Consider the following 26,088-nt stretch of genomic DNA (forward strand, 5'->3'; position numbering starts at 1 on the left):
CCCAGCCAGCATGTTCCCACCAGGATGGAAACCGCTGCCTTGATTGCAGGCAGGACCCTTGTGGGTTTCAAGACATATACAGGTTCACTCCAAGGCAATTTTGTCATGCAGGGAATTGGGCGAACTATATAGAGAAATGCTCGGAGTCCCCAGCAGGTGTCCAAGGAGGACAGATCTGCGTCTCATGAGGCATGTGTGTAGGACTAATTCAGGGGCATGAGAGATTCCAAAATGCCTGTTTCTAGAATATGGCAATGGAGCATTGTTTTTTCTTACTCCTTTAAAAAAAAAAAAAAAAAAACTCTCGATTTAAAAAAAAATAAAGCCTCTTGTAAGAGTTAGAAGCCAGAATTCCTTTGTTCTCAGTATCTTGGAAATGATGAGCCTTTCTTGCTAGCGAGACAGGACAGACTTTTTTCAAACCCAGAGACTTGACAGTGGGAGATGGCAAGCCCTTGCATTTTTAGGAGGCTCCTAAACTCCTTCTCTTCAGCTTCCCTCAGAAGGGTTTCGGGAGGAGGGCTTCTAGAGATAACCCCATGTGCCATGCGGTTACTGTCCAGGTTAGGGCTGTTGGGAACCTAGGGCAGGACTGACTGACTTACTTGTTCATGCTTGTAATATGTTAACATAGCCGGAAGTAGGATGTAAATGTAGAAATTACAGGAGGCACATTGCTAGAAAGTTTTTACCGATGGGGCATCTGTAATCTTTTTTCCCCGGGGGGTAGGCTCCAGGTAGCAGTCTCCTTGGAGGAGTGCTAGGAGAAAGCAATGACTCTTGGGCTAAAGGAAGGGTTGTGGGGAAGTAAGCATCTCCTTGAGCGTATCCTGCAGAACCTTAGTCCTTAGGGACTCTACAGGAGGCTATTTGAATAAACGCTTCTGTGGACAAATAAGTCCGAGAGACATAGGAGGTGAAAGAGGGGTTTGTCTCCCTACCGCGTGGCTTTCAAATTTGCTGCTCTGATCCTCCAAGGAGCAAATAGTGTTTGTTCAAAACTTGCTTGCCAGCTGAGCCCACGTCCTCAGGGAGCCACTCTGGGGGACTGGTGTTCCTTGGGAACTCACTTTGGGGAACGCAAGTCGGCCTTTCATTGATTTTTTTTTTTTTCCCTCCGACGAAGGGTCTGCTTAAAGGTGAGGGACAGGAGTGCCCCTTGCATTTGGCCATCAGTGGCCGCTTGGGTCTCTCCTCATGGGGGCGGGGGGCAGAGCATGTATAGCTTCTGATATGGCCTCACCACTGCCCCCTGGGGACACCCTTGGGGCCCCCGGGAAGCGGCAGCGGAGGCTGCCGCTGACTCACTGCCCCCCCTCCCCCCCACCGTGTGGCTGCAGGACCGGGCACATGCTCACCCACCAGAAGACCAAGCCGTTCGTGTGCATGGAGCAGGGCTGCAGCAAAAGCTACTGTGACTACCGCTCCCTGCGCCGCCACTACGAGGTGCAGCACGGCCTGTGCATCCTGAAGGAGGCCCCCCCGGAAGAGGAGGCCTGCGGGGACTCCCCGCAGGCCCACGAAGCAGCCAGCCAGCCTGCGCCCGCTGGCCTGCGCGCCCCAGCACCCCCGGAAGCCCGGTCCCCCGGCTCCCTCTTGCCCAACCGAGACCTCCTGCGCTGCATCGTCAGCAGCATTGTCCACCAGAAGATTCCCTCGCCAGTCCCGGCCGCCGCAGGGCCCGCAGACGGCGGAGAGGGCAGGACTGTGGCCTGTCTCTGTGCACCCTCTTCCGGGGCCGCCTCCTGCACCTCAGCAGGCATCCCTGCGGCTCCTGGGAACCTGAGCACGGACGTTCCGGAGGAACCTCGCCCCCTGCGGAAGGAGCCTGCCGCTGCCATGTTCACGGCTGTGCACTCGAGAGGCGTGGAAAACGGTGGCTCCGACTCCGCTGAGTCCGAGCCGGTGCTCCCGCTGCCGCCCAGCCTGGAGGGCTGGCCTGAGGGTGGTCCCCTGCCTGCCTGCCTCCCTCTTTTCCGAGGCCAGACTGTCCCTGCCAGTTCCCAGCCAGCTGGCCACAACTTCCAGTGGCTCCGGAACCTGCCTGGCTGCGCCAAGAGCAAAGGGAACAACGTGTTCATGGTCCACAAGACCCCGTCGATGCCGTCCCGGGAGGGTGGCGAGTCAGGCCCGGGGCCCAGCAGCATCTCCCCCGCAGGGGAACCCTCGCCCAGCCCAGGGACCGTCAATCTGGAGGACACATTGCCCTTCCCTGCCACACTCTTGAAGGCGCCCGGGGAAGCCTCCGGTGATCCCCGATACGCCGGTGGGGAAGACGACGCCTGGGTTTCCAAGAAGAGCAAGTTTGACTGTGACTCCTTCTCGTGGCAAAACCCCGGGGAGCCGGGCCTTCAGGATGCCCAGAAGCCGAGTGGGCTCCCGTCGGACGGCACGCCTCTCTTCCGGCAGCTGTTCCTGAAGTCCCAGGAGTCTCTGGTGAGCCACGAGCAGATGCAGGTGTTCCAGATGATTGCCAAGTCCCAGCGGATCTTCTCCCAGCTCCCTGGGTCCGAGGGCAAGCAGGCTGCCCTAAAGCCCCTGCCAGGGCCCTGGCCGCAGCAGCCAACGCCGCTGGCACCCCCCGTCGACTCTCTCCATGCTGGCCCCGGAAACCTGGAGCCAGAGGGGTCCCCAGCCCGCAGGAGGAAAATCACGCCTGTGTTCCCCAGGGAGGCCTCCCCGGCCAGCACCAGACGGGACTCAAAGGGAGGACCTAAAGGGGCCATCGCTCCACCGTCCCTCACGGCCTCATCATTGGACACCCCCGGCAATCCAGACATCTCCTCTCTGGCCAAGCAGCTGAGATCCACAAAAGGGACCTTGGACCTGGGGGACATCTTCTCCCCTGGGGGCACACGGCAGACCCAGTTAGGTGGGGAGGAACCCTTCGGAGCCCCACTCTCAGGGAAGCAGGCCCAGGCGGAGAACAGCACGTCATTAGGGGCCACAAAAGGGGAAAAGAGCCAGGCCTGCGCCCGGGGCGGAGGCTACAGGCTCTTCTCCGGCAACCCCAGGTCCCAGCGCTTCTCAGGCTTCCGGAAGGAGAAGGTGAAAATGGATATGTGCTGCACAGCCTCCCCGAGCCAGGTAGCCATGGCCTCCTTCTCCTCGGCCGGGCCCCCAGCAGAGCCACCCCAGGACTCCAAGTCCAAGCTGACCATTTTCAACAGAATCCAGGTACCTGGGCTCTCCCTCACGAGACCCAACACCTGCCTGTGCTCCAGCCCGGAGTCTCATTCCTGACTTGCTCCCGCATTTACTGGTTGGTCGGGCATCATGTTTCATCTCGGGGGTTCCTCCAGGGCAGGTTTAGAGAGGTGGAAAGGAATGTTCGTGGAGACTGTGGTCCCTCCTGCCCCCTGCCCCCCAAAGAGCTGAGAACGAGGTCTTTCGAGTTGTCAGATGCTTTCTCCCCAAAGCTTTTCCTGCTTGCTTGCTGTTTGCCTTTCACTTCCTTTTGGATTGGCCTCCTTCAGTTCTTCAGAGGATATAAAGGTAGAGGGCCTGCCCCCGTAAATATTTCTGCGTGCAATACTGTCTCTCTCCTGATGGGAGTCACGATGGGAGTCACGGTCACGACCCCGGCTGGCCCTGCCGAGCAGTAGTAGCCTGGTTCTTGCTGGTCCTTGCAGATGGCACAGGGTCTGGGCACAGAGAGGGGGGCCTCTCTGTCTTACCCCGGCCCGAGGTGCAGCACCCTTCCCGCCACCCCCACAGCTGCCTTTTTTTTTTCTTTTCTTTTTTTTTTTTTTAAACAGCCTGTATCATTTAACTCACCATTTAAAGTGTATCCTCCAGTGGCATTCAGTATATTCACAAGGTTGGGTGTCTGTTACTGCTCTTCTCCAGAACGTTTCATCACCCCCAAAGAGGCCCTGGACCCTTCGTTGTCCTGCCCAATCTCTCCATCCCTCCTGGCCCCTGGCAACAATGAACCTATCTTCTGTGTCTGCAGATTTGCCCCTTATGGGCATTTCGTGTAGTTGGAGTAGTTGAAAATCACACACCGCGTGGCCTTCTGTGCCTGCTTCTCACGCTTAGGCTGGTGTTTTCAAGGCTCGTCATGCTGTGGCACCTCTTGGTGCTTTGCTCCTTTTTGCGGCTGAGTGACACTCCCCGTACGGCTGGGTCATGTTTTGTGAATGTGTCCATCAGCTGTCGGGCGTTGTTCCCGCAGCTCAGTCTGTGTGACTGCTGTGAACATTCCCGCACAATGTCCACGTGCACGTAGGTTTCCCTCTCTCGGGAAATACCGAAGCGGGGCATTGCTGGGTCATATGGTGACTCAGTCTGAGGGACTGTGGGACTTTTCCAGAGAGGCCACACCACTCAGCGTCCCCACCCACAGCACAGGAGGGCGCAAGCCTCACGGCCTCATCAGCCCCGCTTGTGCTCCAGGCTTGTTCACCCAGCCATGCTTGCGGCTGTGACTTGGCACCTCAAGTGCCACTTGCCCCGGCGACTGAAACTGCCCAGCACCTTTTCATGTGCTTAGTGGCCATTTGGAAAGCCTCTTGGGTTACGTGTCTTCCAGATCCTTTGCTCATTTTTAAGTTGCGGTGTTGGACTTTTCATTGCTGAGCTGTGTAGGAGTTCTTTATATGTTATGAATACAAGTCCCTTGTCAGGTCATGACCTGCAGCGATTTTCTCCCATTCCGGGGCCGTCTTTTCCCTCTCTTGATGGGTCCTTTGACGCATGGCAGTTCGGACTTTTGATGAAGTTGAATTGTCAGTTCTGTCTTTCTGGTTCAGTGCCCCCCACCCCCAGGGCACTGGGTCCTCCTCCAAGGTCACGGAGAATTGTACCTGGGCTTTTGTCTCAGAGTCTGACCGTTGGAGGTCTTGTAGGCCTCCTTTCCAACATGGTGGCTCAGATGTGTTTTCATCTTCAGGGTGGAAATATCTACCGGCTCCCCCATCCGCTGAAGGAGGAGAACGTGGCAGGTGGATGGTAAGTTCAGAGGACACACCCCGCCCGGCCTGGGGGAACTCAAACCCTCCGATTCCTCTGGTGGCTCTTGTGTGCTGGGCCTGAGTCACCAAGTTCTGGATGCTTCAGTCCTGAAGAGGTATGCATCCGGCCATGAAGATCGGGGCACCCCCTCTCCACTTCCCAGGGTTTATCAAGTGTTAGCAGGGGATCAGACTTAAATAAACAAAGAGAAATTAGTGATGGGGGCCGAGTCTCTTTCTCCCGTTCTTCCCTCCTGCCGTGTTTCCCCACAGTAACCAGCAAAATGGGGGCCCTGCAGACTGGGCAGAGCCAAGGAGCACTTATGTCTGCAAGAATTGCAGCCAGATGTTTTATACAGACAAAGGGCTGAGCAGCCACATGTGTTTTCACAGCGACCAGTGGCCATCACCTCGAGGGAAGCAGGAGCAGCAGGTGAAGTGTTGCGCAGTTGGCTCTGTGCTGCTGGGGCTTCTGGGAGGTTTTCGGGGGGTACGCGACCGACCAGACGTCACTTATCTCAGGATGGAGGTGTGCCCCTTGGGGGAGCCTGGGCAGGGGGCCAGGAGTCAGGTCTGGGCTGCTCTGGAGCGGCCTAGCTGGAGCCGCTCTTCTTCCTGTCCTGCCCACCAGTGAAGCTTACAGAGCCGTCGATTCTCTGCATTCAGGTGTTTGGCACGGAGTTTTGCAAGCCACTGCGACAGGTGCCGAGGCCAGAGGGGGATGGGCAGAGTCCTCCAGGAGCTAAGAAGTCCTTGGACAACACGGCTGTGGCCCCTCCAGGGATCCCTGTGCCCGTAGCTCCAGGGAACCGACCCGTCGGGAGCACCGCCAAGGTGGGTGCCGGTCAGGCCGCTCTCTTCCTGCTGCTTCCCCTGCCTGCTGGCCAAAGTGGCCGAGGGAAAGCCCGGCCAAACGTCCAAAAACTCTTTGAGTCTCGGAGCGAGCTCATTCAGTCACTAACATCCTCTGCTCCGCGGTGTCCGCCTATGGGAGCAGCGCTGCAGACTCTGGTGACTGCGCCTCCCCGGGACCTGTTGGTCCGGTAGTGAGTAGACCTGTCCGCCAGGCTGTGAGGGGGACTGGAGGGAGCAAGAGAGCATCCTGAGGGGGCACCAGGGATTCAAACTAAGGAGGTCAGGGGTTCTTCCCAGACGAGGTGTGGGAGCAGAGACCTGGAGGAGAGGAGGAGTGGGACTGGCAGAGAGGAGCAGAGATCGCATGGAGGTGACAGAGAGCATTGCAAGTTCACATGCCCGGTCTCTTCAGCCCATACTGGAGGATCCCGCCGGACAAGCCCGGGGGTACGGGGACGGGTCGCATGGATATCTTTGCTCGTCTTGCAGGACCTATTGCTATTTTTCATTTGCTCAAGCTGTGGCCCTCTCTGCCCCCCACTATCTAAGGGCCAGGCATTTTGACAACTGATACTGGCCTCACCTATTTTCAGATTCCCCTGAGTCAAGGCCTCTCCTTAGTTAGGGTCTGGGGTCTGGCTCAGGTGCAGAGGCCCTGTTCTGCTCCCTATTCTGAGGGCCCCAGGCATGGACGTGCTAGGCTGCAGGTCCTGTGTCCTTCTGTCGTGGGAGTCCGTTCCCTCTCGCCCGCTATCCTAAAGACATCTGTGTGGCGGGGTGCCTCAGGAGATCCCCTGAGTTCTGAACTCTCTTCTTCCACAGGGACCAGAGAAAGATGGGGAAGAGAGAGACAGCAAAGATGGCAGCCAACACCGGAAGCGGAAGAAGCGCCCCCAGTCCAAGGCATTGTTCATCCCTCCTCCACCCTCGTCCTTTGGGGAGCCAGGCCTGGGGGGATGCCACCAGAGCTGTCTGCGGTCTCCGGTGTTCCTGGTGGACCGCCTCCTCAAGGGACTGTTCCAGTGCTCCCCTTACACGCCGCCCCCCATGCTCAGCCCCATCCGGGAGGGCTCAGGGCTGTACTTCAACACCCTCTGTTCCACCTCTGCTCATGCTGGGCCTGACAAACTCATCAGCCACATACGTGGTGAGTGACGCCGGGCATGACTGTGGTCTCTGCTCCAGGTGGGGCGGGCCTGCGGGGGGCCGGGTCCCCTCCCTCCCACCGCGCCGGGCCTGCTATGTGAGCCCCACGGCTGTTCGGGAGAAGCCCAGCACCCCCTGGGACCGGCAGTCTTCTAGGTGCAAGAATTTTACAGCCAGAAAGAAAACGCAGGGACTGTTGACCCTGACCACCGTCCTGCTCGCCCTTTGAGTAATTTTACCAGTTTGGGCCAGAACAGAATTCATACACCATACAAATCACCCACTGGAAGCAGACAGTGTTTCTTTAGTATTCTCACAGCTGTCTAATCCTAGGGCAGTTTTGTCGCTCCCAAAAGAAGCACCAGATCCACGCAGTCACACACACCCTGGGGCCCCCTTTTCCCCCTGCCCTGAACAACCACTCCTCTACTCTTTCTCTCTATGGAGCTGCCCATTCTGGACATTGTGTATAACTGGGCTCATACCTTGGGGGACGTTTTGTCTAGCTTCCTGCCTCAGCCTCCACAGACATCCATGTGACAGTGTATGCCACAGCCGCACGCCTCTTTAGGGCCTGATGACATCTCACAGTCTGGACATGGCACGTTCTGCGTACCTGTCCCTTACTTGATGGGCATTTGGGGCATTTCTGTCCTCCGGCTGCTGTGAGTTATGTGCTCCTGAACACCGTGTTCAGGTGTCTGTGGGACATGTTTCCTTTTCTCCCGCGTATGTTCCCAGGAGGGCAGTTGCTGGGTCATAGGGTAGCTCTGAGTTTAACCACTTCCGTCACCACCAGACCGTTTTCCAAAATGACGGACATGTTTTAAATTCTCTCCAGCGTTGTATGAAAGTTCCAGCTTCCCCACATCCTTGTCAGCTGTCGTGGTCTTTCTTCTCATGTGACCATCCTGCTATGTGTAAGGTGGTTTCCAGCTGCATTTCCCTGATGGTTCCTGAGACTGAGGGTCATTCTGCGTGTTTACCATCTGTTTGTAATCTTTTCAGATCCTTTGCCCGGATTTTGAATTGCGTTGTTATCTTTTTATTATTCAGTTGTAAAAGCTTCTTCTCTATTCTGGAATGAAGGCCTTTATCAGGTACATGGGTTTGCAGACTCTCTCCCATTTGGGGCATTGCCTTTTCATTTTATTTGTGGTCTTGTTTGTAGCACAAAAGTTTTTAATTTCAATGAAGTCCAATTTATTTTTTGTCACTTGTGCTTTCCTTGTTGTATCTAAAGTTTTGCCTGAGCAAAGATTGCAAAGATTTGTCTCTCTGTCTTCTTGTAAGAGTTGTATCATTTTAAGTCTTAAATTTATGTCTGATCCATTTTGACTTTTATGTATTGTGTAAGGTGGGAGTCCCAACTCATTCTTTTTCATGTGGCTGTCCATTGTTCCAGCGCCACTTACTGACAATGCTGCTCCCGGGGTGCCTGGGGGGCTCAGTGGGTTAAGCCTCTGCCTTCAGCTCAGGACATGATCTCAGGGTCCTGGGATCAAGTTCCACATCGGGCTCTCTGCTCAGCGGGGAACCTGCTTTCTTCTCTCTCTCTCTGCCTGCCTGTCTGCCTAGATGTGATCTCTTTCTCTGTCAAATAAGTAAGTAAAATTAAAAAAAAAGAAAAGAAAAAGAAAATGCTGTTCATTTCTTCTTGAATTGGCTCTGCACCTTGTGGAAAGCCGATTAACCATAAATGACTTGAGATTTTCTGTTTTAATGCAGACATTTACAGCTATGAATTTCTCTCATAGCACTGCTTTAGCTGCATTTTACAAGTTTCAGCATGTTATATTCTTATTTTCATGTATCTCAAAGCATGTTCTGATTTTTTTATGTCTTTTATAAAAATTTTATTTTTGAGAGATTTATTTATTTATTATTCAAGTGGGGGTGGGGTGCGGCAGAGAAAGAGGAGGAGTCAGACTCCCTGCTGAGCAGCGAGACCGATGCGGGGCTGCTGGACCCCAGAATCCCAGGACCCCAGAATCATGACCTAAGCCAAAGGCAGACACTTAACTGACTGAGCCACCCAGCCGTCCCTGGTTTTTTTGATACATTGATTATTAGGGAGTATGTTGTTTAATTTCTGCCTCTTTGTGAATTTTCCAAGTTGCCTTTTTAAAATTGATTTTTAATTCTGTTGTGGTCAGAGAATATACTTTGTATTAGTTCAGTGCTTTTACTTTTTTCGAGGCATTTTTATGGGCTAGAATACATTCTGTCATGGAGAATGTTCCATGTGTACTGCAGAAGAATATATTCTCCCAATGATGAGCAGAAAACACTGTAGATGTCTGATATGTGCCATTAGTCCAAGTATTCTACTTCCTGTTGGCCTTCTGCCTGGTTGTCCTGTGCATCATTGAAAGTATTTATGTATTTAAGCTATTTTTTTAAGATTTATTTATTTGAGAGAGAGAGAAAACACATATGCGCGCCTGAAGGGAAGGGGCAGAAGGAGTGGGACAGAGAGTCCCAAGCACACTCCGCATCAGGCACAGAGGCTGACTTGGGACTCGATTCCACACAACCTCGAGATCACCCCCCGAGCCAAAATCAAGAGTCAGTCAGTCAACCGACTGCACCACCCAAGCGCCCCTCCAACTATTATCTTTTAATTGTTCATTTTATTCTTTAGTTCTATCAATTGTTGCTTTATGTATTTATGGAATCTGATTTAGGTGCATTATTTTTATATAATTGCCATATTTTCCTGATGACTTGACCTTTTATCATTATGATAGGATATCATTTATCATTTTTACAAGAATTTTGTCATTTTCTTGAGTAATATTTTTTGTTTTAAAGTCCCAGTTTGCAGGGGCACCTGGGTGGTACAGTCATTAAGCATCCAACTCTGGATTTCAGCTGAGGTTGTGAACTCTGGGTGATGAGGTCACCCTGCGTTGGCTCCACACTCAACAAGGAATCTGCCGGAGACTCTCCCTCTCCCCCTTCCCTACCCTGCTCCCTCACTCTTTCTCTGTCTTGCAAATAAATCTTAAAAAATAATAAAGTCTAATTTTCCTGACATTAGAATAGCCATTCCAGGGCTTTTATGATTGTTTTTCACTTGGTCTGATTTTTCCTGTTCTTTTACCTTCACCTTGTGTCTTTGAAAATAACACGTGTCTCCCACAGACAGCGTCGGTTGGATCATATTTTTATATCAGTCTGAGAAACTGCCTTTTGATTGGTTTGTTTAAGCATTCTCTTTTATGAGCCAGTGATGCAGTTAGATTTATATCTGCCATTCTGCTTTTTATTTTCTATAGGTCTCATGTCATTTTCTCCTTCTGTTCACCCTTTTCTGCTTTCTTTTGTATTCAGTGAATATTTCCTTGTAGAACACATCGTTTCCTTTAATTTTTCACTTTCTCTTAGTCATTTCTTAGGAGTTGCTGTAGAACTTAAAAAGATACATCTTAATTTATTAGAGTATGCTCAGTTGTATATTAATTTAATCAAATATAGAAACATAGCTATCTAATTCCATTTCTTCTAACCCTTCTGCTATTATTGTTGTATGGATATATATAATATTATGTTATATATGTATATACACATATATATTAGAAACCCAGAAATACATTGTTGTAATTATTACTTTATGTAATTTTGTGTTATAATAAAGAAGACAATAAAGGAAAACAGGCATTATTTATAGGGGTGCCTGGGTGGCTCAGATGGTTGGGCATCTGCCTTCAGCTCTGCTCGTGATCCTGGGTCCTGGGATTGAGCCCCAATCCGGGTTCCCTGCTCAGTGTGGGGTTTGCTTCTCCCTCTCTCCCCCCACTGTCCCCCCTGCTTGTGCTCTCTTGCTCTCTCTGTCAATGGAGTCTTTAAAGAGGAGGGGGAAAAAGGAAAGCAGGCATTATAGAGTTTGTTTTATTGCCCTTCTCACTTACCATTACTGATAACTTCATTTATTCCTGTGGATTCAAGTCACTGTCTGGGGTATCCTTTCTTTACTGTAGTACAACTCCTTTTTATTGCCACACAAAGTATATTTCTATATTTTATAGGCCCACAATACATACTGTTTTATGCTATTGTTTTTCGAGTCCATTAAAAAATGTCATTATAATCTTAAAATTACCCATATAATTACCTTTACCAGCACCCTTTGTTTTTTTGTTTTGATTTACTTACTATCTCCTATTGTTTGCTTTCAGTCTAAGCAACTTTCTTAGGTGTCTATTATCAGTATGGAGATACAATGTACATAAAATTTATTCCTTTAAAGCATGGAATACAGTGGGTTTTATTAGTCACAGGAGACCTGTGCAACCATTGCCTACTGTCAGGTTTCAGAGATTGTCAGCACTTCCAAAAGAAGCCCCACACTCCTTAGCAGCCATTCCTGTCCCTGCCCCCCACCCCCACCCACAGGTAACCTCTAGTTTACTCTCTGTCTCTGTAGATTTGGCTAATCTGGACATTCCATATACTTGGAATCCTGCAGTATGTGGTGTTCTCTGACTGTTTCCTAGCATAATGTTTTCAGGTTCCACCTGTGTTGCCGGGTGTGTCAGTATTCCATTCCCTTTTATGACTGAATGATATTCCACCTTTCTTTCTTTTTTTTTTTTAAAAGATTTATAGAGGGTAGGGGGCAGGCAAAGGGAGAGGGAAAGAGAGACTCTCAAGCAGACTCCCCATTGATCATGGAGCCCAACTACGGGGCTCAGTCCCATGACCCTGAGATCATGACCTGAGCTGAAACCAAGACTCAAGACACTGAACCGACTGAGCCCTCCAGGCTCCCCTCCCCTTTACTATTTCTTATAAGACAGATCTGATAGCAACAAATCTCAGTTTTTATTTATCTGAGAATGACTTTATTTCACAGTTATTTTTGAAAAGTAATTTGCTGGATATGATTCCTGGTCGATAGTTTTTTATTTTCAATGACTTGAATATGTTATCCTTCTGCCTTTGGACCTCCGTTGCTTCTGACAAGAAGTCAGCTGTCAACCTTACTGGGGTGCTCTTGCGTGAAGCAAGTTGTTTTTCTCCTTTTACTTTCAAGATCTCTATCTTTGGCCTTCAGCATTTTGCCTGTGATGGATGTGTCTTGACATAGAGCCATTTGTGTTTATTCTCCTTGGTGTTTATAGTTTCCTGGCTGTATATATTGGGGTTTTGTTTTTGTTATTAACAAATTTGGGCAGATTTCAGCTGTTGTATCAATGCCATGATACTTCACATGTTTTGTCGTCCCTTCCTTGTCTTTCTCCAGTACTCTGATTACACGTATTTTGCGGCACTTAATGATGACCCCCATTTCTCTGAGGCTCACTCCATTTTTCTCCATTCTTTCTTCCCGTCTTCAGATTACATAATCTCCAGTGATCTATCTTCAGATTTGCTGATCATTTCTCCTACCAGCTGAAATCTGCTGTTGAGCCTAATCTTGGTTATTGTGCTTCTTTTTTTCCTGAAGATTTCTTTCTTTTTGAGAGTTGGAAGAAGGGCAGAGGGAGAGAAGGCATCTCAAGCAGACTCCCCACTGAGCTCAGAGCCCCATGCGGGGCTCAATCTCATGACCTTGAGATCACAACCTGAGCCAAAACCAAGAGTCAGACACTTAAGTGACTGAGTCCCTCAAGCACCCTGGTTATTGTGCTTTTTTAATCCCCAAATTTTCACTTGGTTCTTTTAAAAATCTTCTGTCTCTTTACAGTATTCTTTCTTTGATAAGAAGTCATCATACCTCCCTTTAATTCTTTAAGCGTGGATGCTGCTGAGAGAAGAGGTCCCCCTCCTTGGGTGCACCTGCCTAGGGTGAGGCACTCCAGGTAGAGCTTCTGTTAATGGAGCTTGGCCTCCAGTGGGGAAGTGATGGGCAGATGCCATAGACTTTCACTGTTCTTACCAATATTTGGTCATTTTCTTAAATGAGTATTTCCTAAAATGCTGTATGCCTTTAGGACAGCTTCCAGAGACCTTAGCTTCCTGTTCTATAAAATAATTTTTAATCAGTTAATTTGTCATCTTGCTGAGTTCCTCTGCCTCTTCCATGCAGTTTTTTCTTTAAATTGTGTGTTATCAGGGCACCTGGGTGGCATGGTCGGTTGAGTCACCACCTCTTGGTTTCACTCAGGTCATGATCTCAGAGTTGTGAGATTGGGCCCCATGTCAGGTTTGTGCTCAGCCCCAAGTCTGCTTAGGTTACTCTCTCCCTCTCCATCTGCCCCTCTCCCCTGACTTCTCTCTCACGTAAATAAATCTTTCTTTAAAAATTGTGTTTTATGATTATAAGAAGTTAACATGAGTCTCCCTTAAGTGAGTAAGTGCTCAGAACATCATTGTTGATTATAGGGACCACGTTGCACTGTGGACCTCTAGAGCCAACTCATCTGGCTTACCCAACACTTTATGCTCATTGATCAGTAAATACCCACTCCCCACTCTCCTAGCCCCTGGCAACCACCATCCCACTTTTGATTATATGAACTGGACTATTTTTTAAAGATTTTCTTATTTATTTAGAAAGAGTGTGAGCATGCATACGGGTGGGGGGAGGGGCAGAGAGAGAAGGAGAAGGAGAGAATCTCCAGCAGGCCCCGTGCCGAGGGCAGAGCCTGATGTGGGGCTCGACCCCAGGACCCCGAGATCATGACCCAAGCCAAACCCCAGAGTTGTATACTCAGCCAACTGAGCCACCCAGGTGCCCCTGAATTGGACTATTCTGGATACTTACATAAGCAAAGTCATGCAGTATTTCCTTCTCCGTGCCTGGCATGATGTTCTCAAGGTTTATTCGTGTTGTTGCCTATTGGAGGTTCCTCTCAAAAAAAAAAAAGGTTGACTCGTATTCCATCCTATGTAAATACCACATTCTCTTTACCCACTCCTTTGTCGAAGGACATCAGATTGTTCCCACTCGGCTGTTGTGAATAGTGCTGAGTAAACATGGAAGTGCAGTTATCGCTAAGATACTGGTTCGCGTTCTTTTGGATAAATACCCAGGGTGGGGGTGGGGCGCCGCCTGGGTGGCTCAGTCAGTTGAGCATCTGCTTCTGGCTCAGGTCATGATCCCAGGGTCCTGGGATTTAGCCGCACATCCGGTGCCCTGCTCAGTGGGGAGTCAGCTTCTCCCTCTCCCTCTGCCATTTCCCCTGCTTGTGCTCTCTGGCTCCCTCTCTCTGTCAAATAAATAAATAAAATTTCAGAAAAAATACCCAGAAGTGGGATTGCTGTATCTTACAGTAGTTCTCCTTTTAATTTTTCGAAGACTCTCCCTACCACACAGCTGTAAAGAGCCAGTTTTTAGCTGTGCCACGAAGGCAGGCAGAAGGGCCTTATGGCCAGTCTTCCTGAGGCTTTTGTTCTTGTCGCGTTTTCTAGATCAAGTGGACAGCTCTTTCGGCATTTGCATGGTAAAGGATGACACCAAGATCAGCATTGAACCGTAAGTTGGAATAGACTTAGCACTAGAGGGTGCGTCCTTCCAAAGTGGGGGTGCTTCTACCTGCCTTGCGGGCCTGTATCAGTTTTCCCGGGGCTCCTTCGTCACAGGAGATCAGGTCTCACTATGGAGCCTCCCTAAGAGAGAAGTGCACTTCTGTGGGTGTAGGTGGGAAGCTCCCCTAGTATTCTTTCTGTCTAGACATACCATAGCTGGGGCCCCGGGGACAAAATGCCCAGGACCCTGGGGTTCTAGGTAAAATTGGTGGTGGTATGGTCCAGACTTTCGAGTGTCCATAGGGTGTGGCTGGATAGTATGGCCGTGGGTGTAGAAGCATGAGAGCTATCAGCATGTACTCCCCTGTCCTGGACCCGCAGCGACACCTGAGGCCAGAGATATGGCAATAAGGAAAATGAGAGGAGGGAAGGAAGTACTCCTTTGAGGGGTTTCTGGAATGCCTGTACGTATCTGTCAGGGATGATGGACACTGAACACGTCTGGCAGATGGCACAGGGTTTGCATCGGGCAAGGCTGTGGCCTGAGAGAGGGGAATACCACCTGTATCTGTTTCATTTCCCGTCTTAGTCACGGGTGTCTTTCCCACGTGTCTGTGTGTGCGGCGTTGTTTCAGACACATCAACATAGGAAGCCGGTTTCAGGCTGAGATCCCAGAGCTCCAGGAGAGAGCGCTGGTAGCTGCTGACGAGCACGTTGCTTCTCTGGTCTGGAAGCCATGGGGAGATGTGACGACCAACCCAGAAACGCAGGACAGAGGTGGCTGAGGCTCTGGGGCCAAATTCCAGTGGGCCCTGCTCCTAGCCCCCACCCCATGTCTGAGGACATCTCCTCCCAATTCTCCCCTCGGGCCCAGAAGCAGTACCCGGGGTGAGGAGGCGGGAGGGCGCCCCTTGGTGCTGCACGGCTTCTCCGCAGCTACAGTCTCCCGCCCACAAGCCCGGTCGGCTGTTTGGCTGTTTGGGGAAGGGTTTGTGCCTGTCCTTCTTGTCCCTCCCTTCCCTCATCCCACTTTCAGCGGAGATGTAAGGGGGTCAGTGACAAGGAGCCCGCCCTCTGTGCTGTCGGGGAAGTCTCCCCGGCACTTGCTGACTCCCTGTCTCCTCTCTCACACTCTGCTGGGATGGCTGCCGGACACAGTCACTGAGCTCTGCAACGTGGCCTGCTCCAGCGTGATGCCGGGAGGGGGTACCAACCTTGAGCTCGCTCTGCACTGCCTGCACGAGGCCCGGGGCAGTGTTCAGGTGAAGTGGAGGCAGGGCCAGGGGCAGCGGCTGGGGGTGCCTGGGGGAGCTGGAGCGGCAGGCGCATGCCCTGTGTGGTCTGCTTGGGCAGGCCACTGTCCTTCTTCCCGGTGGCTTTGGGATCGGTGTGGTCCTCATGAGCTGCAGGGGTGGGCTCTGGTGTGACAGCAGTGCTGGGCTCCACCAGCACACCCAACTCGGGTCCTGAGCTCATCAGGTTTCTTACTGAGCTTTCTCTCTTCGAATAAAAACCTGTGTATGAAAACTGCTGGTGTATTAGAATTGCCTGTGTCTCCTCTGAGGACCCTCCTCAGTTTGCTGAGTAGTGGGAGAGGAAGAGGCCCATCACCGAGCCAGTGCCACGGTCCTGCTCTTTCTTGAGCTGAGAGACAGCGGCTGGCACATAGTAGGTGCTCAACAGAGCGGGCAACCCACCTTTCTGGGGTTCCGCTGAAGGCTTGGTAATGAATGTTGTGATGTGGGGGCCGGGGCCAGCTTTGGGGCCCCAGTATTGCTTTCATGCTCATGTTGTCATCTTGAAATCCTTAGTAAGTTTTGGACAAGGGTTTTCATTTTGCGCTGGGTCCCACAGATGCCACAGCGGGCCTGAAGGGTTACTCTGGGGAACAGGACAAAGTCCCTTTCTTTATGGGCTTACATTTGAGAAGAGCCAAAACAGCAAATAGTTCCGGAAGGTGGCTGGATAGCGATTAGCGCCATGAAGGAAACAAAGGGGGCGGTGGGCAAGGGCAGGGCTGTTCCAAATGCTGGTCCTTGATGGCAAGAAACGTGCACCCCAGGAGCAAACCCACACAGCCACTGTCTCCTGGTCGGGAGCACCTTCCCGGGAGCGTCCACGGCAGCTGCGCTCAGTGGTCACAGGTGTGGGCTGGTCCGAGGACCCACCCCACTGAGTATAGGGCTGGGGAGTCTTCAGGAGAGCCAGCGGTGGCTTCGGAAGGAAGGAAGGAACAGAGGCAAGACTCTTCCTCCCCTCTGTGTAAAGTATCCTGCGGCCCCTCTTGTTCCAGGTCGCCCTGGAGACCCTCTTACTGCGCGGGCCCCAGAAGCCACACACTCACCCGCTGGCCGACTACCGCTATGCAGGTGACTGGGCGGGGGTGTGGGCGTGGTTTCTGCCCGGCTGAGACCTCGTGAAAACAGTCCTGACAGCAAGCTTCACCTGTGCCTTTTGGGAGTTCTCTTGGGGCCTTCACCTGCCTTTCCAGAAAGGCCTTCCCTCTCCCTGGGGTGGTGGGGGGTGAGGGGACAGGACTCCGTGGGCCTGTTTTCTGCTAGTTACATCCTGCCTTCCCCCTTTTCCGTTGATTCCCTGGGGGGGGGGCATGCCCAGCCTGGAAGGGGATGCCCCCGGGCCAGGGAGGGGAGGAGGCAGACTGAGCTTCAGGGGTGAGAGTGGATGTGCCAGCCCTGGAGTCAGGCAGTCTGGACCCTCACCCAGTGCAGGCCTCCATGGCTGCCTCGGTAAAGCACAGATCATGAGGGCCCCACCCGCTGAGGTTTTGTGAGGACTGTAGCTGATGAAGAAAGTAAGGGGCTTAGCAGAATGTTTGACACATGATCATGCTTAGTGATGGCAACTTTGGGAAGGACGGTGGTCTGCACGTCAGCCCCGTCCTGTCCCCATGCTTGACTCTTTCTCTGATAGGTTCTGACATCTGGACCCCCATGGAGAAGAGGCTTTTTAAGAAGGCATTCTGTGCCCACAAGAAGGACTTCTACTTGATACACAAGACGGTAAGGTGAACGCAGGTGTGCTGGCATAGACAGGGCCTCGCCTTGCGCAACTGAGCCCAGCTAGAGCAGAAGGCCCTGCCATTCACATTGTTGTGAATACCTCCAAACAGTACAGAAATGTGTCAGTGCTCAAATAAATGAATGCTCCCATTCTCAGCTTGAGGAATGCTCCAGTAAAGGGCTCCGTGTCCTCTGCAGAGCCTCTTCCTGGCGGCTAACCTTGGCCTGTCTGCTTGTGAGCCTCAGGCTTGGCATGGTCTGTATGCCTCTCTTGCTCGCCCGTGCACGTCCTTATGAAGGCCGAGATCCTTCTACACCAGATGTCCTGCGGGGTTGTTCTTCCGTTAACCTGATGACCACCGACCGACCCATGATCCAAGTGTAACCTTGGATGTTTTCGTATACTTACACCCACACAAGACCATCACCACGGTCAAGATCACATCAGTCCCCCCCCCATTTCCCATACCCCTTGGTCCTCTTTCATGCCACCCCTGTCCCTAGTCAACTCCTTGTCTCCTTTCTGTCCCTGTAAATTGGTTTGCATTTTCCAGAGTTTTTTCTTTGAGTGGAATCGTCGTACGACATGTGCTCTGCTTTGGCTCCTCCTGCTCAGCATCCCCGAGCTCCATCCGGGTGGCCGAGTAGCAGTCACTCACCCCCGTTCATTGCCAGGGACCGTGTCACTGTGTGGGTGTACCACCGGCTATTCGGTCTGTCGCCTGTGGATATCTGGGTGGTTTCCAGACACTGGCACTTAGAGATGAAGCCGCTGTGAGCCCTGAGGCGTGTGGCAGACTTCTGTAGCACTGTTTCCCTGTGGGGTGAACGCCTAGCAGGGGGAGGAGAGCATTGTGGGGTGAGGGTCATGTTTCACTTTGAAGAAGCTGTCGAACGGTGATCCAAAGCCATCGTGGCACTTCACATGCCCACGGGCAGCTCAGGAGACTTCTAGGGGCCCCTCGCCTTCCCCAGCGCACCCCACGGCCAGGTCTCCTCTCGTCGCCTTTCTGAGCACACGACACGGCCTTCGCTCCCTGCGCTTTCGAGGGAATGACGATGCTGGGCATCTTTCCCCCGGCCTGTGTGCCGTCCCCACACCCTCACGTGCTGAGCTGTCTGCTCCCAATCTTTTGTTTATGTTTTTTTGGGGGGATGGGTGTTTGTGTTTTTATTAAACTGTGGGAGTTCTTCATTCCGAACCAAAGCTCTTCTTCTAGATACCTGCCCTGCACGTATTTGCTCCCGGTGTCTGACTTCTCAGTGTCCGTTCAACAGTGTCTTTTCAGAAAAAGTTTCAGATGCTGAGTAAGCTCAGTTCATTAATTTTTCTCTTAGGGACCATGGTTCTGGTGGCATCTCTAAGAAAGCTTTGCTTACCCAAAGTCATCAAGATTTTCCCCTATGTTTTCTTTATAAGCTTTATGGTTTTCAGTTTTACGTTTAGATTTATGATCTGTTCTGGGTTGACCTGCCGTGCAAGGTACAGATTGGGTTCATTTTCCGCACACGCACGTTTAATCCTTCTAGTACCTTTTGTTGAAAAGAATGCATTTTCTGCAGCCAACGGCCTTGGTACCTCGGTCAAACATCAGTTGGCTGTATACATACGTGTTTGTTTCTGGACTGACCATTTTGTTCAGTTAGTCTATTTGTGAACTGTTAAGCTGTTACCATGCTCTTTATTGCTGTTGATTTGTTCTTTAACCCTGTTATTCTTTTTCAAAGTGTTTTCTATCCTGGGTCCTTTGCATTTCCATGTGAATTTTAGAATTAGCTTGTCAATTTCTTTAAGAAAATTTTGATAGGCTCTTGTCTGGTACGGCGTTGACTCTCCAGGTCAATTGCAGACAATGGATATCTTTAGTCTTCCTACCAACGAACAAAGTGGATCTGTTTAAGTCTTCAATCTCTCTCCATGGTGTTTTGAAGGTTTGGGTGTATAGGTGTTACATCCTATTTATTCCTAAGTATTTCTACTTTTTATGCTGTTATGGAAGGCTCTTTTTAATTTTGTTTTCCAATGGTTTCTTGCTGGTATATATAGAAATAAAATTGAAATAATATTGATCTTCTGTTCTGCAGTCTTGCTAAACTCATTTATTCGTTTTCGTAGCTTTTTTGAAGATTCTGTTGGATTTTCTACATAGACAATCATATCATCTGCAAATAAAAACACTTTTAGTTCTTCCTTGCCTTTCATCTTTTCTTGCCTCACTGTACTATGGAACCTCCAGTAACTTGATGAGTAGAAATGGTGAGTGGACCTTCTGGACTTGTTCATGATCTTAGCGGGAAACCAGCCCCTATTTTCCCTCCTAAGTATGATATTAGCTGTGGGGTCTTTCCAGATGTTGCTTATCCGGTTGAAGAATTCCTTTTATTCCCAGTTTGCTGAGAGTTTGTTTCGGTGAAGGCTATGAGGTTGTATCAATAGTGCTTCCTTGGCATCTGTCGAGATGCTCATATGGTTATTGTTTTTCATTTTAGCATGACTAGCTACACCGATTTTAGATTGTTAAATCGGCCTCACATTTCTGGGATGAGCTCCACTTGGTCCCAATGTCTTGTCCTTTGTATATATATTGTTGGAGTCTATTTATTAAAACTTTGTTTAGAAGTTTTCGTCTGTGTTCAGGAGGGATATTGGTCTGTAGACTTTTTTACTTGTAGCATCTTTGGCTTTTGTACCAGGGCAATATGGCCCTTACTGAACGAGTTGGGAAGTATTCCCTACTCTTCAATTTTTTAGAAGAGCTTGTTTAGAATCAGCTTTATTTATTCCTTAAATATTTGGTGGTGAAGTCACCTCAGCCTGGAGTTTTCTTTGCGGGAAGGTTCTGAAATGCAAATTCAGGTGTTTTATACATGTAGGGTGATTTGCATTGTCGCATCTTCCTGAGTGAGCTTTCGTAGTTTTTCTCTTGAGAAATTCATTCATTTCTTCTCAGTTGTCTGATATATTAGCAAAAATTGCTTGTAATAGTCTCATATTGTCCTTTTTATATTCATTGACTATAGGGATGTCACCTCTCTCATTCCCGATACTGGTAATTTGTCTCTCTTTTTTTTTTAATTTTTTCCTGACCAGTTTGGCTAGAGATCTATCAAATTTATTGATTTTATTGATTTTTCCTCAAAAAGCAGCTTTGGCTTGTTGATTTTTTTTCTGTTTAATTGATTTCTGCTCTGCTGTTTATTATTTCATTTTTTCTGCCTGCTTTGAGTTTAATTTGTTCTTTTCTAGTTTCAGAAGGTGGAAAATGAGATCATTGTTATGAAACCTTTCTTCTTCCCTCATATAGGTATTTGGTGCTATAAATTTTCCTCAGAGTACTGCTTTGATACATCTTGGTATGTTGGGTTTTCATTTTTACTTAGTTCAAAGCTTTCACTTCCCTTTTGATTTCTTTTTTGAGTAAGTTATTTATTTATTTGGCACAGAGAGAGAGAGATCACAAGTAGGCAGAGAGGCAGGTAGGCGGGGGCGGGTGGCACGGAGAAACAGCCTCCCCGCCGAGCAGAGGGCCTGACACAGGGCTCCATCCCAGGACCCTGAGATCATGACCTGAGCTGAAGGCAGAGGCCTAACCCACTGAGCCACCCAGGTGCCCCTGACCTATGAGTTGTTTAGAAGTGTGTTATTGAGTCTCCAGATATTTTAGGATTTTCTGGAGTTCTTCTGTTACTGACTTTTAATTTAATGTCACTGTGGTCAGAGAAATACTTCATGTGACTCGAATCCTTTTAAATTTTTTGATCCTTGTTTAGTGCCCATAATATGGTCTATATCTTAGTATGGGTCCCGAGTACTCTTGAAGAAGGTGCATTCTGCCGCTGTTGACTGGAGCTCTAGAAATACCAGTTCAAGATGGTCGATAATGTGGTTTGGATCTCCCATACCTTTACCATCTCCTTGTTCTAGCCATTATTGGGAAGGGGTTATTAAAATATTTGGCTGTAACTGTGGATCTATTTTTCCCTGTAGTCCTCTCAGGTTTTTCTTCGTGTATTTGAGGCTCTGAGTTAAGTGCATAAACATTTAGGATTCTTATGTCCTCTTGATCAGTTGTCCTTTTTATCATTATAAAATGATTTCCTCTATGCCTGGTATTATTCATTGCTCTGAAGCCTATTTTTCTGCCATTACATTATTATATATATTATATTATATAAGAAAGCCAACTATTCCAGCTTTCTTATAATGGGTGTTTGCCTGGTATATCTTTTTTCATCTTCTTACTCTTAACCTATTTGTGTTTTTATATGGAAAGTGTGTTCTTATAAGTAGCATGTGTTGGATGGTGCTTTTTAATTTGTTTTAATTGAAGTATAATTAATATACAGTGTTATATTGATTTCATGTGCACAATATAGTAATTCAGTACTTCTGTACATTGCTCAGAGCTCATCAAAGTAAGTGTGCTCTTATTCCTGTCACCTATTTCCCCCGTCCCTCCACTCACCCTCCATCTGAGAACCACCAGTTTGTTCTCTGTGTTTAAGAATCTGTCTTTAGGGTGCCTGGGTGGCTCAGTGGGTTAAAGCCTCTGCCTTCGGCTCAGTTCATGATCCAGGGTCCTGGGATCGAGCCCTGCCTCGGGCTCTCCGCTCGGTGGGGAGCCTGCTTCCTCCTCTCTCTCTCTCTGCCTACTTGTGATCTCTGTCTGTCAAATAAATAAAATTTTAAAAATCTTTTAAAAAAAAAAAGAATCTGTCTTAATTGTCTTTTTTCTTTTTTTGTTTGTTTTGGTTTCTTAAATTCCACACATGAGTGAACTCATATGGTGTTTGTCTTTCTCTGACTTCTTTCACTTGGCATTATACTCTCCAGATCCATCCATGTTGTCATAAATGGCAAGATTTCATTCCTTTTTAGAGTTGAGTAATATTCTGTTATATGCTTAAAAAAAAAAAAATCCAGCCTTGGGGCGCCTGGGTGGCTCAGTCGGTTAACCTTCTGCCTTCCGATCAGGTCATGATCCCAGGGTTCTGGGATCGAGTCCCACATCGGGCTCCCTGCTCCATGGAGATCCTGCTTCTCCCTCTCCCTCTATGATCTCTCTCACTTTCACACTCTCTCAAATAAATACATCAAATCTTTAAAAAAAAATCCATTCTTTTAATGAGGGCATTTAGACCATTCACATCTAACATGATTACTGGGCTGGTGAGCTTTAAGTCCGTCACCTTGCTGTGTGTTTGCTGTTTGACTCATCTGTTCTTCGTTTCTCCTTTCTGCAGTTTTTCTGCCGCCTCTTGGATTAATGTAGTAAATTTTAGGATTCCATTTTATCTCCTTTGCTGGCTTATTGACTACAACTATTAGTTTGGTGGTTGCTTTAGGGTTTATACTGTGTGTCATTAACTTATCAGGCTAGAACCTGCAAGTGATTTGATAGAACTCCATGTGCATGAGAACCACAGAGTAGTGGCTTGGTCTCTCCTCCTGGCCTTTATACTCTTACTGCTATGCCTTTTCTATACGTTACTAACTGTGCAATACCTTGTTACTGTTTTTGTTTGAACAGTCAATTATGTTTAGAGAGATTTAAGATACAAAGCCTTATATTTTTACCCACATGGCTACCATTTTTACTGCCTTACATCACTGTGTGTAGACCAGTGAGAACAACTTGATCCTTTTGGATATTGCTTTTAGGTTTTTAATGGCGGTACCAGAACAGCTTTTTTTTTTTTTTAAGATTTTTTATTTTAACTATTTGACAGAGAGAGAGAGATTGCAAATAGGCAGAGCAGCAGGCAGAGAAAGGGGGACGCAGGCTCCCCGCTGAGCAGGGAGCCTGATGTGGCACTTGATCCCAGGACCCCGAGATCATGACCTGAGCCGAAGGTAGAGACCTAACCCAATGAGCCACCCAGGCACCTGGAACAGCTTTTTTTCTAGGGCTAATTATTTCTCATTTCTGAGGCAAAATCCTTCTCATTCCTCTACCAATGCCACACGAATTAGGAGGTTTCCCACCCCTAGCTGGTGGGGACAGGCACTGTGTCTGGCCCCTGAGAGCCACAGGCTGCTTTCCCTCTGATCCCTTATGATGGGTCTTTACCTAGCATTGGGTTCTCTTCACACGCGTGTCCCTGAATCCCTGAGGGGAACCCTGTCCAGATCTCTGGCATTTTTCTCCATGCTGCTGTCTCCTCTACTGTCCTTTGTCCTGTGGACTCTTACCACCTCGGTCTCCGCAGTCACTCACCTTGCTTTCAGCTCAGGAGTCTGCTGGACTCTGCCTGGGTCCCTCCCCCTTGGCTGTGGCCTGGAAACCATCCCAAGGTAGTGGTGTATTTTCTGCCTCTCAGAAAGCTGTTTTCAGACCGATGCCTGGTGTCTTACCAACCACCGTTTCCTGTGTCTTCTCGTTTCAGCTGGGAGGGAGACCCAGCTCCTCCTGTTACCCTGTTTTGTTTGGAAGCACAAGTTCAGCTTCTTGGTTTTTTTTTTTTTTTTTAACTTAGTGCCATTTCCTAGGACAGGGGATGTCCAGGTTTATTGCACTGGGGAAAGAGGAGTTCTCTATTGTTCTTCAGGTTCCCCCATTGGCAGGTATTTCAGCCAAGGATGTCCTAGGAAATGGACAGGGGGTGTCCTAGGAAATTTTATTCTTACTTTGTAAAGGCCCACACAGCCCAAAGAAAAACTCACACAGAGAAGGAATGTCCTGAAGTGAGCTCCAGATACTAAATGGCCAGTTGCATTTACCTGAGAAACGTTGTCTCCGGGGCAATGAAATTTTTCCATCCTGTTTTGTTTTCACAGAAGGTATTGTTAACGGGATCACTTCTTAGTGGAGGGAGGAGCACATGGTGGGGGTCTGCATGGCCAGGATCTAGCCATGCCTTCAGAGCCCCTTCCTTCTCTCATGGGCCACTTCCTCTGGACTCTATGGCCCTGCATCACTGTCCCAAAGGCTGTGTGGCCCCCACTGCCTCAGGGCATTCTGCTGTCATTGGTCCCAGCTGGCAAATGCGAGGCTCCTGGGTGTGATTTCCCTGTGAACACCCTAGTGGTACGCCTTCCAGTGTACCTTCCCACAGGGGAGGATCCCTGGGATGGACCTGCCCTCTGGCGTGTGCAATGCTGACCGGTGCTAGTGGCGGTGTCTGCAGTCTGAGCCGCTTGCCACCTGCAAGGACTTGTGATTTTCTGCTCCTTGCTCCAAAGGGGCACGCCAGGCCATGCAGAGGGACATTTCAGGAAAGCTTTCCAAAAGTGGCCTCATGGGGAAGGTATTCAGGGCACCATGGCAACACTCGAGGCTGCTCATGGGGTGTTGTCCACAGCCACCTTCTGTTTTCCCTTGCTAGATCCAAACAAAGACTGTGGCCCAGTGTGTGGAGTATTATTACATCTGGAAAAAAATGATCAAGTTTGATTGTGGTCGAGCCCCAGGACTGGAAAAGAGGGTCAAGAGAGAGCCAGATGAGGCAGACAGGACAGAAGCAAAGGTAGACGGTCCGGGGGGAGGTGGGGCTGGAGTTTGGCCCAGATTGGGATGCCGCTGCCCGTCCAAGTCAGGGAAGGGGGAAGGGGGAAGGGCCCCCGCTGGGAAGGGCTTCCCTGCCAGGCCAAGCGGATCCCTGAGAAGCGTGGAGGGTTGGCACCCTTCCATTGTCGTTTCTGCCCCTCTGCAGGTCACTTGCAGCCCTCGGGAGAGACCCAGCCACCGTCCTACCCCTGAGTTCAAGATAAAGACCAAGAGTTACAGGAGGGAGTCCATTCTCAACTCCAGTCCGAATGCCGGCCCCAAGCGGACCCCAGAGCCACCAGGGAGTGTGGAGGGCCAGGGTGTCTTTCCCTGCAGAGAATGTGAGAGGTGCTACTCCTGTCCCTGGATGCGCCCACACCACCTCCTTTCTCCCCACCCCCCCCCACGGCAGCTGCCCTTGAGCCACCTGCCCCCCGAACCCCGCTCTGACCTGTGTCATTCTGGTGACTCCTCAGGGTGTTTGACAAAATCAAGAGTCGAAATGCCCACATGAAGCGCCACCGGCTTCAGGACCATGTGGAGCCCATCGTCAGGGTGAAGTGGCCCGTGAAGCCCTTCCAGCTGAAGGAGGAAGAGGAGGAGGAAGAGGAGATAGGGGCTGACATCGGCCCCCTGCAGTGGTGATTGGGGCGGGGGCGGGGGCTGGGGCGAGGCCGCAAGTCTGGATGGGGGCCTCCAGCCTTGTCAACTATGCCCTCGGCCTCTCCAGGGTGTTTGGGGCACCCTTCTGCCTCCCCCCCGATCCTTACTGTCCCTCCCTGGTCAGCCCTGCTCGGAAACATGGCGGGGATTTGGCTAGAAGTCGGCAGGAGGAGCTCCTGGTCCTCAGACCACTGTCGGCTGATGCCAGAGGCTCTGTTCTCTTTAGGTTTTAATTAGTCTCTCCCTTTCTTTCAGTTCCACTCCTTGGAGAGCAGGGAGGCTTGGGGAGGGAACGAGGTAGATCTGGGTAGCTCTTAAATCTTCGCCTCAGTTTTGGGGTTTGGTTACATTTGTTCGATAAGGCCAAGACGTAGAGAATCAGTGGGAAGATACCTTCAGATCTCCAACATGTGGGGCCTCCTCACCGGGGGAGTCTCTGCGTTCCAGATTCAGTCCCTAGTCTTGCAATGACTTGTACATTGTTAGGTTTTTTTTGTACGTGTCGACTTGTAAATCTTATTAAATTGGGTTCTTGAGCAGCTGTC

The 26,088-nt window shown here is 49.8% G+C and overlaps 1 protein-coding gene across 1 annotated transcript; it reads left to right on the forward strand.

Moving 5' to 3' along the window:
* Positions 1–1,349: 1,349 nt before the first annotated feature.
* ZNF541 (zinc finger protein 541) lies at positions 1,350–26,088 on the forward strand. Its single transcript, XM_059383924.1, has 13 exons — positions 1,350–3,177; positions 4,895–4,953; positions 5,229–5,388; positions 5,622–5,789; positions 6,633–6,957; positions 14,316–14,379; positions 15,008–15,150; positions 15,532–15,635; positions 16,667–16,742; positions 17,305–17,393; positions 24,720–24,860; positions 25,047–25,228; positions 25,357–26,088. Exons 1-13 carry the CDS (start codon positions 1,351–1,353, stop codon positions 25,523–25,525), a joined length of 3,507 nt encoding a protein of 1,168 aa, XP_059239907.1. The 5' UTR covers position 1,350; the 3' UTR covers positions 25,526–26,088.

The sequence above is a fragment of the Mustela nigripes genome, chromosome 17, assembly GCF_022355385.1.
Source record: "Mustela nigripes isolate SB6536 chromosome 17, MUSNIG.SB6536, whole genome shotgun sequence".
Classification (NCBI taxonomy): domain Eukaryota; kingdom Metazoa; phylum Chordata; class Mammalia; order Carnivora; family Mustelidae; genus Mustela; species Mustela nigripes.

Coding starts and splice junctions, on each gene's coding strand:
- ZNF541 (XM_059383924.1), top strand. CDS start 1,351: ATGCTCACCCACCAGAAGACCAAGCCGTTCGTGTGCATGGAGCAGGGC. Junction 16,743..17,304: donor GGCCGACTACCGCTATGCAG/GTGACTGGGCGG, acceptor TTTCTCTGATAG/GTTCTGACATCTGGACCCCC. Junction 17,394..24,719: donor TCTACTTGATACACAAGACG/GTAAGGTGAACG, acceptor TTCCCTTGCTAG/ATCCAAACAAAGACTGTGGC.